Source organism: Grammomys surdaster, unplaced genomic scaffold, assembly GCF_004785775.1.
Source record: "Grammomys surdaster isolate TR1022 unplaced genomic scaffold, NIH_TR_1.0 125368, whole genome shotgun sequence".
Taxonomy (NCBI): domain Eukaryota; kingdom Metazoa; phylum Chordata; class Mammalia; order Rodentia; family Muridae; genus Grammomys; species Grammomys surdaster.
In genome coordinates this window covers 267,578-283,126 of record NW_021620240.1, presented here as the reverse complement: position 1 = coordinate 283,126, position 15,549 = coordinate 267,578, and the positions used below count along the sequence as shown (strand labels likewise).

The 15,549-nt window shown below is 48.8% G+C and overlaps 3 protein-coding genes across 4 annotated transcripts in view; 1 reads left to right on the top strand and 2 right to left on the bottom strand.

Annotated features, from left to right (window-relative positions):
- Positions 1-3,977: 3,977 nt before the first annotated feature.
- On the bottom strand, positions 3,978-9,921 carry Zmynd15 (zinc finger MYND-type containing 15). The gene is made up of 13 exons (XM_028785910.1): positions 8,868-9,921; positions 7,975-8,209; positions 7,733-7,888; positions 7,349-7,509; positions 6,441-6,593; positions 6,037-6,117; positions 5,768-5,884; positions 5,590-5,678; positions 5,403-5,501; positions 5,106-5,259; positions 4,966-5,024; positions 4,621-4,781; positions 3,978-4,224 (listed from the first exon to the last, which is right to left on the bottom strand). Exons 1-13 carry the CDS (start codon positions 9,436-9,438, stop codon positions 4,053-4,055), a joined length of 2,208 nt encoding a protein of 735 aa, XP_028641743.1. The 5' UTR covers positions 9,439-9,921; the 3' UTR covers positions 3,978-4,052.
- A 123-nt stretch (positions 9,922-10,044) lies between these two features.
- Positions 10,045-15,065, top strand: Cxcl16 (C-X-C motif chemokine ligand 16). Of its 2 annotated transcripts, XR_003713774.1 has the most exons (6): positions 10,045-10,706; positions 10,893-11,031; positions 11,248-11,330; positions 13,548-13,943; positions 14,156-14,433; positions 14,604-15,065. XR_003713774.1 is itself a non-coding variant. In XM_028785907.1 (5 exons), the coding sequence occupies exons 1-5, from the start codon at positions 10,646-10,648 to the stop codon at positions 14,263-14,265; spliced, it is 789 nt and encodes a 262-aa protein (XP_028641740.1). In that variant the 5' UTR covers positions 10,045-10,645; the 3' UTR covers positions 14,266-15,065. The 2 variants fall into 2 exon arrangements, 1 of the variants encoding a protein (XP_028641740.1); XM_028785907.1 differs by having other exon boundaries at positions 14,156-15,065.
- A 230-nt stretch (positions 15,066-15,295) lies between these two features.
- Positions 15,296-15,549, bottom strand: part of Med11 (mediator complex subunit 11) — a 2,108-nt gene continuing 1,854 nt past the window's right edge. Inside the window, exon 4 of the mRNA XM_028785908.1 lies at positions 15,296-15,477. The gene's annotated coding sequence lies outside the window, so the exon portion shown is untranslated. The remainder of the gene's footprint in view (positions 15,478-15,549) is intronic.

Genomic DNA, 15,549 nt, shown 5'->3' with positions numbered 1-15,549 from the left:
TATTTTTACTATTACTACATAAAATATACATTAATACTTAATTTTATTGTATTTCATTAGATTCTATTTTTTTTCTTTCCCTTTTCTTTTTTAAAGTCTCAGTTGACAATGTTGGCACACATTTCTAATCCCAGCATTTGGGAGGCAGAGGTAGGCAGATCTCTGAGAGTTTGAGGCCAGCCTGGTCTACAGAGTGAGTCTACAGAATCAAGGACAGCCAGGGCTACATGGAGAAACCCTGCCTCAAAAAATAATAAAATAATGAATAAATATAAAAAATAAAATGTCATGTTGTTCAGGCTAGTCTCAAGTTCTGTGCACCTGAGTGTGACCTTAGGCTCCAGATCTTCCAGCCATCAACCTCCCAGCTGTGAGGATGGATGACTGGTATGTGCCACCATGCCCACTAAGAATGTGTTCTGAGACCTACTAATTGGATTTCTGAGTCACATGAAATATTGTAAACTCACATTTCCAAAATCCTACCGTAGATTAGGCCAACACACCTTTTCTACAAGAGGCCAGTTAATATTTCAGCTTTTGGAGTCACAGGGTCCTTATTGTAAATTATATTAGACTTTTCATTGACGTCACCAAATGCCTGAGTGAACAACTGGGGAGAAACAATTTGTGGCTGTTGTTTGGAGCTTACAGTCTCACAGGTTTCTAAGATCTGTGTTTCCGGTGCTCTGGGGCCTGACATGAGGCAGATCATCCTGGCAGAGAGCACCTGTGGAGCCTGGCTGCTTACCTCAATCCAGTCAGGAAGCAGAAAAAAAAAAAAAAAGAGGGACTTGGGACAACATGACACCCACAGACGTGTCCCCATGGACCTGCCTTCTCCAGTGAAGCTCTGTACCTCCTTCTCACCATCTGGCAATAATTCACTCATAAGAATGCATCAAGGAATTCAGTGAGTGCGTCAGCGCTTGGCCACCTGACCCCTTCCAAAGTCTGGAAGCTGAGACTTTAGAGAGACCCAGCACAGGTGGAGTAGTCAAGGTTTGCATTTGTGTCCTAAGGCATCAGATAACACACAAAGCGGTGCATATGGCTCTGTTCTAAATAGATTTATGGACACTGTAACTTGAAGTTGACATAACTTAAAAATCCATTTTCTGGTTTGGTTTTGTTTATTTTTTTTAAAGATTAATTTATTTTACCCATATGGGTACAACATAGCTGTCTTCAGGCACACCAGAAGAGGATATTGGATACCATTACAGATGGTTGTGAGCCACCATGTGGTTGCTAGGAATTGAACCTCTGGAAGAGCAATCAGTGTTCTTAATTGCTGAGCCATCTCTCCAGCCCCTGCTTTTATTCTTTTCCTTCCTTTTTGTTTTTCCTTCTTCTTTCTCAGGACTTTGCTTCCAACTGGAGGTTCTCTGGCTTCCGTCTTCTCAGTTTATACTATAACAGGCATGAAACCATGCTCAGGGGGAAGTGAATCCATAATGGAGCAGTTTGCTTATGAGACTTGGTTTTGGAGGCAGGGTTTCTCTGTGTAGCCCTGGCTGTCCTGGAACTCACTCTGTAAACCAGCTAGCCTCAAACTCAACACTTCTATTAAAGGTGTGTGCCATCACTGCCTGGCTATGGAACATTTTTATTACAAAAGGACTGTGTCTGTTCATGGGAAAAAAGTGAACAGGTCATCAGAACAAAATGAAAACGAGTAAATCTTTAGCAATCTCACATCTTGTAGATAACATATTCCCTGCTTTGTTTGTTTGTTTGTTTGTTTGTTTTTTGGCGGGAGTTTGGAGGTTACTTTTGGTTGGGGATGGAACACTGAAACTTTTGTTCCCCTTCAGTCTACCAGGAAACTAGGCTTCTCCTCTCTGGCTACAGAGACTGAAACAAGGAGAGAAGCTATGGTGGGAGGAGAGGGGGAAAGTGTGGGAGGAGTTAGATAAACAGTATAATACATTCCTAGCTCTGTGCCCTGCCAGACCTTTAGAGACAGAAGTAGCATCCACCCTTGGTCGGCGTGTAACTAGGGTAGGAATAATAAGTGTGGGTAAGGGGAAATAAAAGATATTTCAGGGCTTGGGGGATGTGTCTGTCTAGCTATCAAGTATGACTCAGGAAATGTCTCCCTCCCTAAGGAAGTGAAATAGTAATTGAGCAACAAAATGGGAAACTCCGTAATGACAGAATGCATATTGTTAGAGGTGTCTGGCTCGAGGGACCGGAAGAGCTAGATGTCATTCGCTTAGCTGGCGGAGGTTGGCAAGAACGATGTGAGAACACGTTCTGTCAGTCGGCTAGATCTAATGACCTGTTTGTGGAAATTAAATACATGAATAAAGGACAAAAAACACCCTGAGGAAGTAATCAGCCCAAATGAGGAACATTCTGGGGGACAAACTGATTCAGGTTTCACAAATCCTTATGAAAATGAGAGAGAAGAAAGCTGCTGTAGACTGGGAGACATGAAGAGACATGACCGAAGGCACCTGTCCCAGGCCTCTCCTCTTAAGGAATGTTTAAAGATTATATTTTTTTCATTTTTCATCTATGTACATGTTCTCCCTGCATACATGTCTGTGCACACTTGTGTGCCTGGTCTTCAGGGAGGAAGAGGATGTCAAATTCCCTTGAACTGGAGTTACAGATGGTTGTAAGCCTACCATTCAGGTGCTGGGAATGGAACCTGGGTCCTCTGCAAGAGGAACAAATTCTCTTAACCCCTGATCTGTCGCTCCAGGTTCCCCTTGTCATTCTTTTAGTGAAGTTTCACCGTGTACTTCAGGCTAAAATTTGTGGAGATCCTCCTGCCTCAGTTTTCCAGATGTTGGGGTAACAGGCATCTGTCATCATACCCAGGTCTCATTATTTCTTGATCAGAACAAACCAACTTTAAAGGTATATTTGAATTTGCCAGAGGAATTTTAATGTGAACAGGACATTATATTAAGAAATTATTGGAGTTGGCAAGATGGCTCCTCAGCTAAAGGCACTTGCCCAAGCCTGATACCTCAGTTCCTTTCTTAGGACCCACATGGTGGAAAGAGAATACCAAACTCCTGACACCTTTTTAAAAAGACTGTAATATAGATTGTTCTAGAACTGAAGGGACTCCTCCTGTCTCAGGCTTTTGAGTGCTGGCATTGCAGGAGTAAGCCACCACAGCTGGCTTTAGGAAGTTCTTTCAGCCGTTTGGCAAGGCTAATGACATGGTGATATGTGTATGCATGTGCCCATGCCTATGGAGGACAGCTTTCAGGAGCTGCTTTTCTTCCATGTGGGTCCTGAGGATTGAACTCAGATTTATTATGTGTTGAAGCAGGTGCCCTTACCTGCTGAGCCATCTTGCTGGCTTCTGGAGATGCCATTATATCGATACAAAGGACAGTTGCCAGTGCTCTTGATTGGCTATGGAGAAATCTTGTAAAGCCAGGCTCAGTTTGCATGATCTTGTTGTAATATAGCCCCCATCAACCTCGGGTCCCCACGTAGTTATAACTGCTTTCCTATTTCTAGCTAGCAAACTTCACTTCCAACCTAAAAAAGAGGTCACCAAAGGGATGTTGGCAGAGGTCTAGGTTCTGGTCGGGTAAGATTGTGAAGAATGAGAAAGAGGAGGTTTTCCCCCTGAGGCTCTTAACTGACTCCAAACCAAGTGTGGATCATGTCCCAAGGAAGCCGTCTACTTCCCAGTCCCGCTAAGGAAAGCCACTTTCTGCTTTTCTGGTCTCTCGCTGTCTTGGCGGGAGAGTCCGATGTTACCAGCCTAGAAAAATGACTTATCAACATACAAACTGAGAGCGGGTTTTGGGATTACCAGGGAAGGCTGTACACCCTACTCGCTGTTACTCCAGGTAGCAGAGTGAAAGGGTCCCGGAAAAAGTCACCCCTAAATCCTTATCTTCCTTCCTGGGATAATGACCCAATCATGACGGTGAAGTTAAAGGGTCAATAACTCAGAGGTTTCAAACAAGGAATTTTATTTAACCTTTCGTGTCCCGACAATCAGTCCTCCCCGGGCCTTGGAATGTTTTCCTTTATGAAGCATGCTTGGGAATGGACGGCTGCCAACTCCGCTCTCATCTGCGCCGGCGGGGCCCGCGTGCAGCTTTCTTTTCTCCTCGGCGCCTTCGAGCGGGGACAGGAGGAGCAGCCGGAGTTGGGGGTCGAGGAGCGGGACCCGGAGCCGATCGGACCGTGCCGCCTTGGGGAGGCTTGTAAACCAAATGGAAGATGAAGGCGTTGCAGTACCTGGAGCGGTGAGGGCGTGGTCAGGGGCGGGGCCAGGCATCCTAGCAGGTGAGGCTGTTCAGGGCACGAAAAAGCTCCAAGGTGGTGGTGGTTGGGGGATGCTCAGCGGGTAAAATCACCTGCTGCTAAGCCTGGTGCTTGATTTTGATCCCCAGGGGTGGAAAAAAATAGCAACAGTCTTTTCAGGATAGGGCGATGAGTTGAGAGAGATTGTGAGTGGATCTAAAAGGTCGTGTTGGAGGCTGTCCAGACTAGCAAGGAAGTGGGAAAGTAACGAAGACAGAGAGAGGCTTGTAAGGCTGGGCCGAAGAGGGTCCCAGGAATACAGAGACCTTTTGGGCTGTAGAGTGTATAAATTGCCGGTCAAGAGGGCAATAGGAGGCCTTGGGCCCTTACCACGGCATGCAGTTGTCAGCTGCTCTAAGGCGGAATGGGGAGCGGAAGGGGTTGGGCTGTGGCGAGCTGGTGCCCCCTCCTGTGGCCACCGCCATGGTCTGATCGTCCATCACACAGCCGTACTCGCTGCTCTCAGTGAAGAAAGCTGGCACTCGGAGAGACTGAGGTTTGGGTGGGTCCTCAGACACTCCCTGGGAGGTTCCTTTTCTTGAGTACATCCCAAGACCCACCCTCTCGGAAGGGACCAGGATGCTGGAGAGGTACTCCCCAAGTCTATGAAGCAGTTTAGGGGTGGTGGAAGGAGCCTTTAGAGAAGGAAAGGAGCAGGGAGGTAAGATTATCCACCTGTAACCGGGGTAGAGCACTCAGCCATGTGTCCTTGAGACCAAAGCCGGAGTTAAACCCTGCCAAGAGAGGATGATGCTGTGATGTTGGCCTCCGGGGTCTCCTTTCTCAGATCCCCATTTGTGAGGCCAGGCTCTTACCAATAACCAGGTCAGGCTTGGGTCCCTGGAGCAGGTGATAGGGCCTGGTAGACACCCTGATTTGCAGATCCCTTCGACCTCCCTTCTCCTTAGTCCCAGAGCTGAGCCGTGCTGATACTCCAGAACCAGGACGCACAGACGCCTCAGGGCCATCCTGTGGGGTCAGGAGAGGTATGGGGAAGCCACTGGATAATGGAAGCACCAGGAAATATAGAGGAAGGTGGAGGGGAAGGAGAGGGTCCCACCGGGAGGCTACCAGAGGCAGGGCTGAAGAGCAGGCCCCTCTCTTGCTCTCACCCTCTGCATAGTAAAATGCTGCTGGTCACTCTCAGGTGGCAGGTTGTCACCCACAAACTGTAGCTCCAGGGCCACATGGGGGAGAAGGACCAAGAGCTCCTTAGAGACAGAGAGAAGGTCAGCTCTGGGTCCCACCCTATGTCTACGTCCATCTTTTCAATGCACACTCTCCAGGGTGAGGACTTACCCAAAACACCATGACAAGATCGAATTCCTTGCCAGCCTCCACCACGTGGATCTTCAGGGACTGCTTGTTCTGGATGTTGAGCTCAGGGACTGGTAAGAAGTGAACTCATTAAAAAAAATTGGCTCCCTTACAGCCACACCCACACCCCACACCCTCCAGTCCTGTCTGCACTCCTTACAGGACTGGGGTACCAGGTGAGTGATGACATAGTATACGGTCAGTGGGTAGGTGAGAAGCACAGCCATGGGGGAGTCCAGGCTAAGGCCCCGCCACGTGTAGTAATCCTGCCATGAACCTGGGGAGAGCGTCTTGATGGGCCACCGGATCCCAGGCCTGGACCCCCATCCTCTAAAGCACTCCTCTTTGTTCAGGCACCAGGTTTTGTCTGCCACCCCCTCCAGGATCTCTGTCCTAGCTCCTACTTCTTTCAGGACCCCTCCGGCTCACCAAAGAGGCTCCTGGGTGGGTCTAGGGGCACCGGAGGCATCAAGGCAGGCCCATCTCCCTGTAGAAGCTGGTAAGGATCACCTGAGAGGATGAGGAAAAGCAGTGCCCAGGGGCCTGTAAACCTCTACTGGCCTCATCTCCCTGCTCCTCTCACAAGAGCTATGCACCCTGGGAGACGGCCAGCAGCTGTAGCAGGATTGGAGTTAGTCTGGGGACAGAGTTACTGGATGGATCAGGCAGAAATGACTCCTCTGTAGTCTGGAAAGGCTTGAGATAGTCCTGATTGTGTTAGTATAGGGTTGGTGTGTGTAGGACGTGGTTATATGGGACTTGGTCTATCCCCTCAATCCCCTAACCTTCCCTCTAGGCTTAAGAGTCCATTCCTGGCAAAAGGCCTCACATACCATTGAGAAGGCAGCTGAGGGATGGTGTGCTGCCCCAGGGGTTCGTGGGGGCACCTGGTCCTGGGATTAGCATGCTGAGCTGGGTCCAATAGCCACGAGTAAGGCCTCGGGAGGCCAGGAAAGCTTCCTTGTTAAAGGTTTCACTGGTGACCTCTGCAGGAGATGGGGTGAGGCCTGAGGGCTTGGTGGCTATGCCCCAGGGCTTGCTTTACCTGTCATCTGCTAACCCTAAGGACCCTGACTTTGGGTCCAGGTGTTTCTAGGGAGGGGATTTTCATTTCTGAGTGCCTACCATGTTTCAGGGACAGTGAGCTTCCATCCCCTTGAAATAATTAAGTGTGATTTTTATAGTTGCTAGCATTCTCTTTTGCAGACAAGGAAACTTGGGTTTGAAAAAGAATTTTTGTTTTGAGACAGCATCCCTGTATCACAGGCTGACTTTAAATTCAGTATGTAGCTGAGGATGGCTCTGGACACCCAGTCCACCTGTCTCCACATTCACAGTGTTGGGATTACAGGTATGTCCCTCCCATCTGGGCCAGCTATTGCCTTGTCTTGGTTTTGAGACGAGGTCTCATGTAGCGTAGAACTCACGGCCTTCCTGCTTTAGCCTCACAAGTGCTATGAATGTGCTACCATGCCTGGTTTAGGTGACATCTTTGAGGTCACATGACTGGATAGTGGGCAGCATGCACTTGAATTGATGCCGTCAAATCCCCACTGTCAGGGGCCCTGTCACCTACTCTTCTGCTTCAGGTACCGTTTCCAATCCCTAATCCCAAATACACAGCACCCAGATTGTATCCCAGGGATGTAGACTTCAAACACGTATCCTTCAAGCCCTGGATCCTGTCTCAAAGACCTGTTCCCAGGGTCCCCTCCTTGCCACTTTGACCTTCTTCTGGTACCTGCAGTATAGGTGAAAGGCAAACTTGCCAGTTCTCCTGCCCGCTCCATGAAAGCTGCAAGCCTTGGGCACCAAAATCGGTGGCTCACGTCATCTGGGCATCGCCGCCAATCAGCCTGGAGACAAGCCTCTCCACAGTACAAGACTGCACTGCACTGGGGGCTGGGCGACACGGGGCCAGAGGCACCTAGCATTAGTTTTCATGTCCTGTAGGCTATGCATCTGCCCGTATGCCAGTTACCCTCCTTGCATTGGAGCCTTTAACTAACTGCCCATAACTCATTTTTCCCTTCCCTTTCTCACCCTCCCACCCCCATCTGCTGGGACCCCCACTGGCCTGGTTTGCTTTTCTACTTGGTTTGACTCCAGCCTTGTGGGTGCTCACCAGGGTGTCAACTTCACTTCAAAGCTGTGCTTGTGACAAACATGGCAAGTTCGAGCCCGAAGGGAGGCAAAAGTGAAGCCTGGCCGAGGACCCCATGTTCGCATTGGGGTTTTTGCTAACTTCACACCCAGCCTTGGGACCAGGCTCTCCAGCTCTCTGGAAGGGAATGAAGGCATCAGGCTAAAAGGTCTGAGGAGTTCAGATCCCACACCCTCCTACCCTCTGATACTAGATATCTGTACCGATGCAGATGGGCATCTCCGACGGTAAGCTGTCGGGGCTTGCGGGGGTCCCCAGAGCCCATAGGGCAGGCCATGCTATGACACAGGAGAGCATAGGCCTGAGGAGCCAGATTCTCAGTCCCTGGGCTCTGGCCTATACTCCCCTGGGCTCCATCCATCAGCAGATCAATGCCCAAGATGGTGCCATGCTCATCTGTCACCAGCAAAAGGCAGGAGAGGTGCAGGGGGGCAGCCTCTGTGGAAAGATGGGAGATTCGGGGGAGAGAGGAAGGGCCAGGTAGTCACAGTCAAATACAGTGAATTTAGGTGCCTTGAGAGTGCAGGCAAGTGACCTCAATGAGTAGAAGGGACAAGACAAGATAAAAGAGGTATTTCCTAGCAAATGTGGGCAGCTGCTATGCAGGGCCAAGATGTAAGAAATACAGGAACCTTATCAAAATCTGGCTTTTTCTTTTTTTTAGACTTATTTTTATTTTACACGTATGGGTATTTTCTCCACTTGTATGTCTGTACACCACATGCACGCAGAGGCCAGAAGAGGAAGAGGGTGTTGGATCCTTTTGGAAGTGGAGTTACAGAAGGTGGGCGCTGGGAATTGAACCTGGATCTTCTGGAAGAGTTAGTGCTCTTAACCTCTGAGCCATCTCTCCAGCCCTAGAACCTGGATATTTTCCTTAAGATGCAATGTTTCTGGACCTTCATCCCTTACAGTGCTTAGATGCTGATTCAAATTACAAAATAAAACCACACTGTGGGAGATGAAAACAACTTCTGGCGTCAGATTTGCATGAAGGTTATCAGTTTGCAACTCCTCTTAGGGTTTTGAGTGACATAGGGGGACTTCAGAAAACTGTGTGGACAGGGGACAGGTTGGGGCCATCCTGGGCTCTTACCATTCTTCCGTCCTTTCCTCTTTTCAGACACCCTGTCATCCTCTGGACGTTCCTCTCTGCAGCCTTCATCACAGCTTGCCTCCTGATGGGTCACGTCTGACTCGGGAGCAAGCTTTGCTTCTTGGGGGAATTCCTTGCTTGGAGGGGCTGGCTCCCCACCCTCCTGTGGTTCTGCCTTCTCTGTGCCTCCTCTCTCCTCTCCATGCTCCTCATCTTCCTCCTCCTCCCCTTCTTCCCCATCCTCTAGGCTGACAAAACTGACATAAGGACTCAGGTCTCTCAGGTGAAGAGGAGGCTCATCTCCCAGGAGCCGGGAAGCCCCTAGGCCTGGCCCAGGACCAGGCTCTCCACCTTGCCCCAGGCTGATGCCCACACTGCGGTTTGGTAAGACGTGGAGCACCCAAAGGGCAGGGTCCTGAGGCAGCCTCCTTATCTGAGACTCCAGTTGACGCCATCGGCCCTCAAGGCTGGTGCCCATGGTCCCCCTCTCTGCCACAAACTTTCGGAACCAGCCAAAGAGAAGAGCAGCGAAATCCAGGAACTCATCTCGGTATCCAGACACAAACTCCATGTCTTTAGATCAACAGGGCCTGGATCCAGACTGAGCAGAAAGGGATGTGTGATAACGGTGAGGATCAGGGGAGTGGTGAGGCTTTGGGCTGGGTCACAAAAGGGTGGAGGGTGTGGGTTTGAGGTAAGATCTACAGAGGGGTATAGGAGCTGAGACTAGGATTTGCAGGAATGAGGATGGAGGGAGGTTAGATTGGAAAGTGGATATTTAGGGTTAAAGGGGAGTACTCAGGGATGAAATTGTACCTGGGGCACAAAACTCAATGATTCAAATCATTGAGTGAGATTTGAATTAAGGGAAGACATGAGACAAGGCTAATCCTATGGAGAAAGGCTTTCTGAGAAGGGGGAAATCTGGGGGCCTGTTGATCTGTGGGAAATAGATGTGAAAGTAAGTACTGAGGCATCTTTTGGGTCTGGATCAGTTTGGTGTGAGCCCCAGTAAACCCACCCCCTTTCCGGCCGCTCCTCTCCTCCGGTACCTACAGCCGCCACCACTTTTCGAAGGTAAATACCTCGTGCTGGAGGACTGTCGTGACGTCAGAGCTGGCCGTGCCCACAGCTCATAACTTGAGTGGCACGCTTAGGGCGTCGGGCAGTACCTGGCCAGGGCTTGGGCAGTCCCACAGGCCTGGTGACTTCCTTGACTGCTTAATCTTGGCCATGTGACTGGATCCTACTGAGACCCAGTGGTCCAGGGAAGTGAAAGCATCTTGGAGCCAGAGAAAGGATCTAGAGGGTCATCCACTTTACAAACCAGCAGACAGACAGATGACCGCTCAAGAGGGCTGAAATCCCCGAACCCAACCGAGTCATTCTTCCGGGATCACTGCTTGCTCACTCGGATTCTTCTGGCTCTACAGCTCAAGTTTTCTTTCGTTTTTTGTCAGATAGTCTTGGCTGACCCTACGGCTGGCTGGGAGTCTGGAGTCGGGTGAAGGAGCTCCGCCTTCGGGGGCAGGGGTGTGTGTGTCACCCCCGACTGGGAGCTGGGCGCAGCGCGGGCTCCCCGGTACTGACCAGACGTCGGTTCGGGACAGCGCGCGAGGGACAGAAGGCTCCACCACCTCGCGCCCCATCCCCTCCCGAGCTTGGCACACGGATCAGAGCCTCCGCAAAACATCAGTCAGGGTGAAGAAGTGAAAGCTGTAGAGAATCGGCTGGATGTCGGCTAGGTGACCTCGTCTCAAGCTCCGCAGAGGCCTGAGATGAGGCGGGGCTTTGGACCCTTGCCCCTTGCGTTCTTGTTGGCGCTGCTGACCCTGCCAGGTTAGTCAGGGGGCGGGACTGGGGCCCTTGATGGAAACTGCGGAGGGGCACTCCGAGGGATTAAGAACTCAGCCCAGAGCTATCGAGGGCTACAGTGGTGACTAGGGAAAGTCTGTCTGGCATTAGACTGGGGACAATGGCAGATTCCTCAGTTTGCAAACTCAGGCTGATCCCTTTTCCATTTAGGCGATGGCAACCAGGGAAGTGTCTCTGGAGGTTGTTCCTGTGATCGTACAATTCCTTCTGGCACCCAGATACCGCCTGGTACTTTGGATCATATCCGAAAATACCTGAAAGCATTCCATCGCTGTCCGTTCTTTATCAGGTACTGTCTCTTTCCCTCCCCGGGGAGGGCAGTTGGGGGACTATCGATCTGAACACCCAGTCCAAGTCAGTCGGGGAGCCTAGTTCCTTTCTAGTTTTACTTCTTTGGGGATTTCCAGCCCTAGCGGGGCTCACCTTCTGTGACTTCACACCTTTGGAATGAGGAAAGGTAGGGAAGGGAAGGAGTGGCCAGGAGACTAGATTTATCATTTTGCAGCTTCCAGTTGCAGTCCAAGAGCGTGTGTGGGAGAAGCCAAGACCAGTGGGTCCGTGAACTAGTGAACTGCTTTGAGCATAAAGGTGAGTCTTTTCTGTCCTCCAGTGGGCCAGCAGGGTGCAGGCTGTCATCTTACAGTTTCCTTTGCCTCTGCCACACAGCACTTTCCTATTTAGAATCTTTTAACTTTCCCTGAAGTACTGTCATTTAAGTGTGTGTTTTCCCAATATTATTTACTGTCATCTTCCTAGGTTTGGACAATTTGTTCTACTACATATGCTATGACTTAATATTTTCTTGAAGTCACTATTATAATATAAACTATACTCAAGATTGGTCAAGCTAAATAAGTACTCTGCCCCTGAGATGTCTTCCGCTTTTTAAACATTTTTAGACAGGGTCTGGCTAAGTTGATCAAGATGGTCTTGAACTTGCTATCCTCCTGTCTCAACCTCTCTAGTAGCTGGGATTACAGGACTCTCCAATAGGCTTGGCTTTCACTGCTGTATTTTAATTGAAATCACTTAAAGTATTTTCATTTTCTAATACTACTTAATAATGAAAATAAACATGTTGAAGTTGAAAGAATTCACACACCTTTAATGGCAACATTCTGTGAGGCAGAGGCAGGTGGATCTCAGTGAATTTGAGGCCAGCCTGGTCTACAGAGCAAGTTTCAGGATAGCCAGGTCTATGAACAGAGACCCTATCTCAAAAACAAAACAAAAAGTTGAAAAAAATTCTACAATGGGCAACTTCTATGCACATCACCTAGATTTTATAACACTTGATTTACAATTTTTGTTTTGTTGTTGTTTTGTTTTGCTTTTTTTTGGGGGGGGGGTCCTCCTCAGTCCCTGGTAGGGTTTCTCTGTTTAAATCTTAGCTGTCCTGGAACTCACTCTGGAGACCAGGCTGGCCTCCAACTCACAAAGATCTGAATGCCTCTGCCTCCCAAGTGCTGGGATTAAAAGCATGCATTACCTCCACCTGGCTCTGAGTTCAGTATTTTCTTTTTTTCTTTCAAGGTACACAAACAATTAATTAAATGAATAAATCTTAAGTATACATAAGCCAGGTTTCAAACAACTTGCCTTCAGCTGTAACACCTTTCATGTGCAGATTGTATTTTTCTTCTGAAAGAAAATACATGTACAGGGGGTGGTAATGCCATGCCTTTAGTCCCAGCACTCACAAGGCAGAGGCGGGCAATCTCTGTAAGTTGGAGGCTAACCTGGTCTATAGAGCTAGTTCTAGGATGGCCAGGCTACACAAAGAAACCCTGTCTTAAAACAACAAAAACCGGGAAATGTTTCTTCATTAGTTCACCTGGTATCAGTGGTACCCCACTCCCTGCCTTTCAGGCTACAGAGACTACATTGTTTTCTTCAACCCTCTCAGATACCCTGGGCCTTTTACTCTGAACAGAGTCCCAGAAGGCTGTAGATGAGGGGTAAAGTACATCTGGAGTCCTAGGCAGTATAGCATACCTGCTTGCCTTTGTGACTGCATCTGATGGTTTGTGACTTTCCTTGTCCCTGTCTGTCCCTCTGCCACTGTCTTCCTTCCCTAGCCTTCAGCTGCTCTGCCCCAAACTCTTTTTGCACAATACTGGGGCCTCACCTCATAGATGCTAGGCAAGAACTCTGCCACTGAGCTGTATACACAGCTGTTCAACTGTCTCCTGGATGCTACCCATCCCCTTCCCTCTGCTGGGGTCAGAACATGATACCCAAATAGAGAATTTTAGCAGTTGGGAGACCAAACAAAGCTAATCACTCTGACTTTCCTTTACCTTTCTCTGTGACAGCTGACCATAAAGGAATTCTATGACATCACCTGAAACAGGAGCATAATAAAAACGTGATCGAAGTCCTGGCTAGGACAAGGAGGCCAAAAAGAATCTGACAAAGCCTCACTGGTCCCCTCCCTGCTTTACCCTGGGGTGGAGTTGGGGGACTGGAGATTTAAAACATGTTACCTCCCAATGCCTTCCCTTGTTCATCTCCACACTAATCAGATCCCTTATGTCCACTCATACTTCTACACAACTGTCCTCCATCCCTAATCCAGTCTAAGCATAATAGAACTCTCCCTGTACTTTATTCTGAAGGTTCCTGTGTCCCATAAAACTTTGAATTCTCTTGTTAATCTGCCTTTTTTTTCCTTGGGAGTTGGAGGGGTGGTGGGGTGTGTGCCTATGTCTGTGTGTGCGTGTGTGTGATAGCCATACCTTGAAGACATGTGAGGAAGATATTTTTACAGCTGTTCTAGTAACTGATCTTTTGTTTTCTCTCCAGAGTGTGGAACTGATCATGAGAAGAGTTTCCACCACCAAAAACATTTGCCTCAAGCCAGTATCGGGATCCCTGAGGCCACAGAGGGGACACTTGCAGGCACAAGCACCCCTGCACCGATTCAGAGCACCCAGCAGTCCACTCTTCCATCGGGAGCACTGTCCTTGAACAAACAGCTCACCCAACACAGGGAAACGACCATTCTTCCTTTAGGCTATGGTCTGGAAGCTGGGCCTGAGGCTAAAGACAAACAGCAAGATGACAAACAGCAAAAAGAACCAGGAGCGGGCACACGAGCCTTGGTACCAGTGCTGTCCCTCCTGGCCATTGTCTTCTTCCTCATAGCAGCCATGGTCTATATGCTGTGCAACAGGAGAGTGACACGGCAGAGCTCTGCAGGTAACCGGGATTCTTCACCCTCACCTCCACCGACCTAGGGCCTTCCTGGGAATGCTGTCAGCTCCATGGGCTGTGAGGGAAGAGTCAGCCAGAATGGACTAGGCCTTAATGTTAATTAACGTCTAGGAATGTGAGGCCCCAATTTAGCTCGTGTCCTGCCTCAAGTCTCCTTCGTCTCAGAGATCATCTCCCAGTGTCTTTATCCTTTCCAGGTGTGCAGCTCTGTTATACACCTGTTGAACCACGACCCCAGCGCCTGGAGCAAGAATGGAAGCTCGTGAGGGATGACTTGGGAGAGGTGGCAGACAGGGCGGCAGGCTAGCTCCATCAGTGAACTGAACCTGAGCTCATTCTTCCTTATGCTGTTTTGAGACAAAGTACCAATATATATATAACCGCGGACAGCTTTAACTACTGCCTTTACAGTACCTCCTAGATTCTGCAATTAGAGATACATGCTACCACATCTGCCCTCATTTACTTTCATAAGGTATGAGTTTTCAGGTTTTTGTTTTGATTAGCTGGGATCTTATTTAGTCCAAGGCGGCCTCAAATTCCCTATGTACGTGATTACATATCCCTAGGTTTCCTGCCTCCACTTTCCGTAGTGCTGGGATTAAACCCTTACTAAACACTTTTTTTTTTCTTTTTTGGAGACAGGGTTTCACTATTCAGCCCTGACAGTCCTAGGGCTCAGAAAGATCTGCCTGGGCGGATTTCTGAGTTGGAGGCCAGCCTGGTCTACAGAGTGAGTTCCAGGACAGCCCGGGGTATACAGAGAAACCCTGTCTCAAAAAACCAAACCAAACCAAAACAAAACAAAACAACAACAAAGAAAGATCTGCCTGCCTCTGCAGTGTTGTGATTAAAGGACTGCCCTTGAAGGAACCACTCTTTACAACTAATAATATATGAATAGCCCCCCTGCCCTTAGCCTCTCCCCTGTCTCTAATAAAATACTCTCAAATATGTGGTTCAAAGTGTAGCCCCGAGGTAGAGTGCCTGCCTAGCATGTGTAAAGTTCTAGGTTCAACCTGCCCACTATCAGATTAATTTTAAAAAGTGTCTGCTTTTTACATTGTGTAACAATAAACTAGACAGATTCTATGTTTTTAACTGTAATACTAAAGATTACTTTTAGAATTATTGGCTGAGGGCTGGAGAGATAACTCAGCAGGTTAGAGTAATTGTTCTAGACTCTAGAGGACTCACATGGTGGCTCACAACCATCTGCAACTCCAGTTCCTGGGCATTTGACATCCTCCTCTGACCTCCACAGACACCAGGTATTTATAAGGTGTGTGTGTGTACATATACATATATATGACAAAACCATTGTTCATACACATGAATCTAGGTAAAATGGTTTTTTAGAATTATTGACTTCTGCAGATGCTGGGTCTTTGTCCCCTCAGATCTGCTGAGGGAGTCCTCTGGCCACCAGTCTCCCTTCAGACTCCATCAGCTGTTCTTCAATCCCATACTGAAAGCCTGGGATTTCTCACTCTCCCTCCTCACAGCCACTATGCCGATGCTGTCTTGGATCCATCATATACACCGAGAGAGAGAGAGAGAGAGAGAGAGAGAGAGAGAGAGAGAGAGAGAG

Coding starts and splice junctions, on each gene's coding strand:
- Cxcl16 (XM_028785907.1), top strand. CDS start 10,646: ATGAGGCGGGGCTTTGGACCCTTGCCCCTTGCGTTCTTGTTGGCGCTG. Junction 10,707..10,892: donor GGCGCTGCTGACCCTGCCAG/GTTAGTCAGGGG, acceptor TTTTCCATTTAG/GCGATGGCAACCAGGGAAGT. Junction 13,944..14,155: donor GACACGGCAGAGCTCTGCAG/GTAACCGGGATT, acceptor TATCCTTTCCAG/GTGTGCAGCTCTGTTATACA.
- Zmynd15 (XM_028785910.1), bottom strand. CDS start 9,438: ATGGAGTTTGTGTCTGGATACCGAGATGAGTTCCTGGATTTCGCTGCT. Junction 6,118..6,440: donor CCTCAGCTGCCTTCTCAATG/GTATGTGAGGCC, acceptor TCATCCTCTCAG/GTGATCCTTACCAGCTTCTA. Junction 5,679..5,767: donor TCACCTGGTACCCCAGTCCT/GTAAGGAGTGCA, acceptor ACTTCTTACCAG/TCCCTGAGCTCAACATCCAG.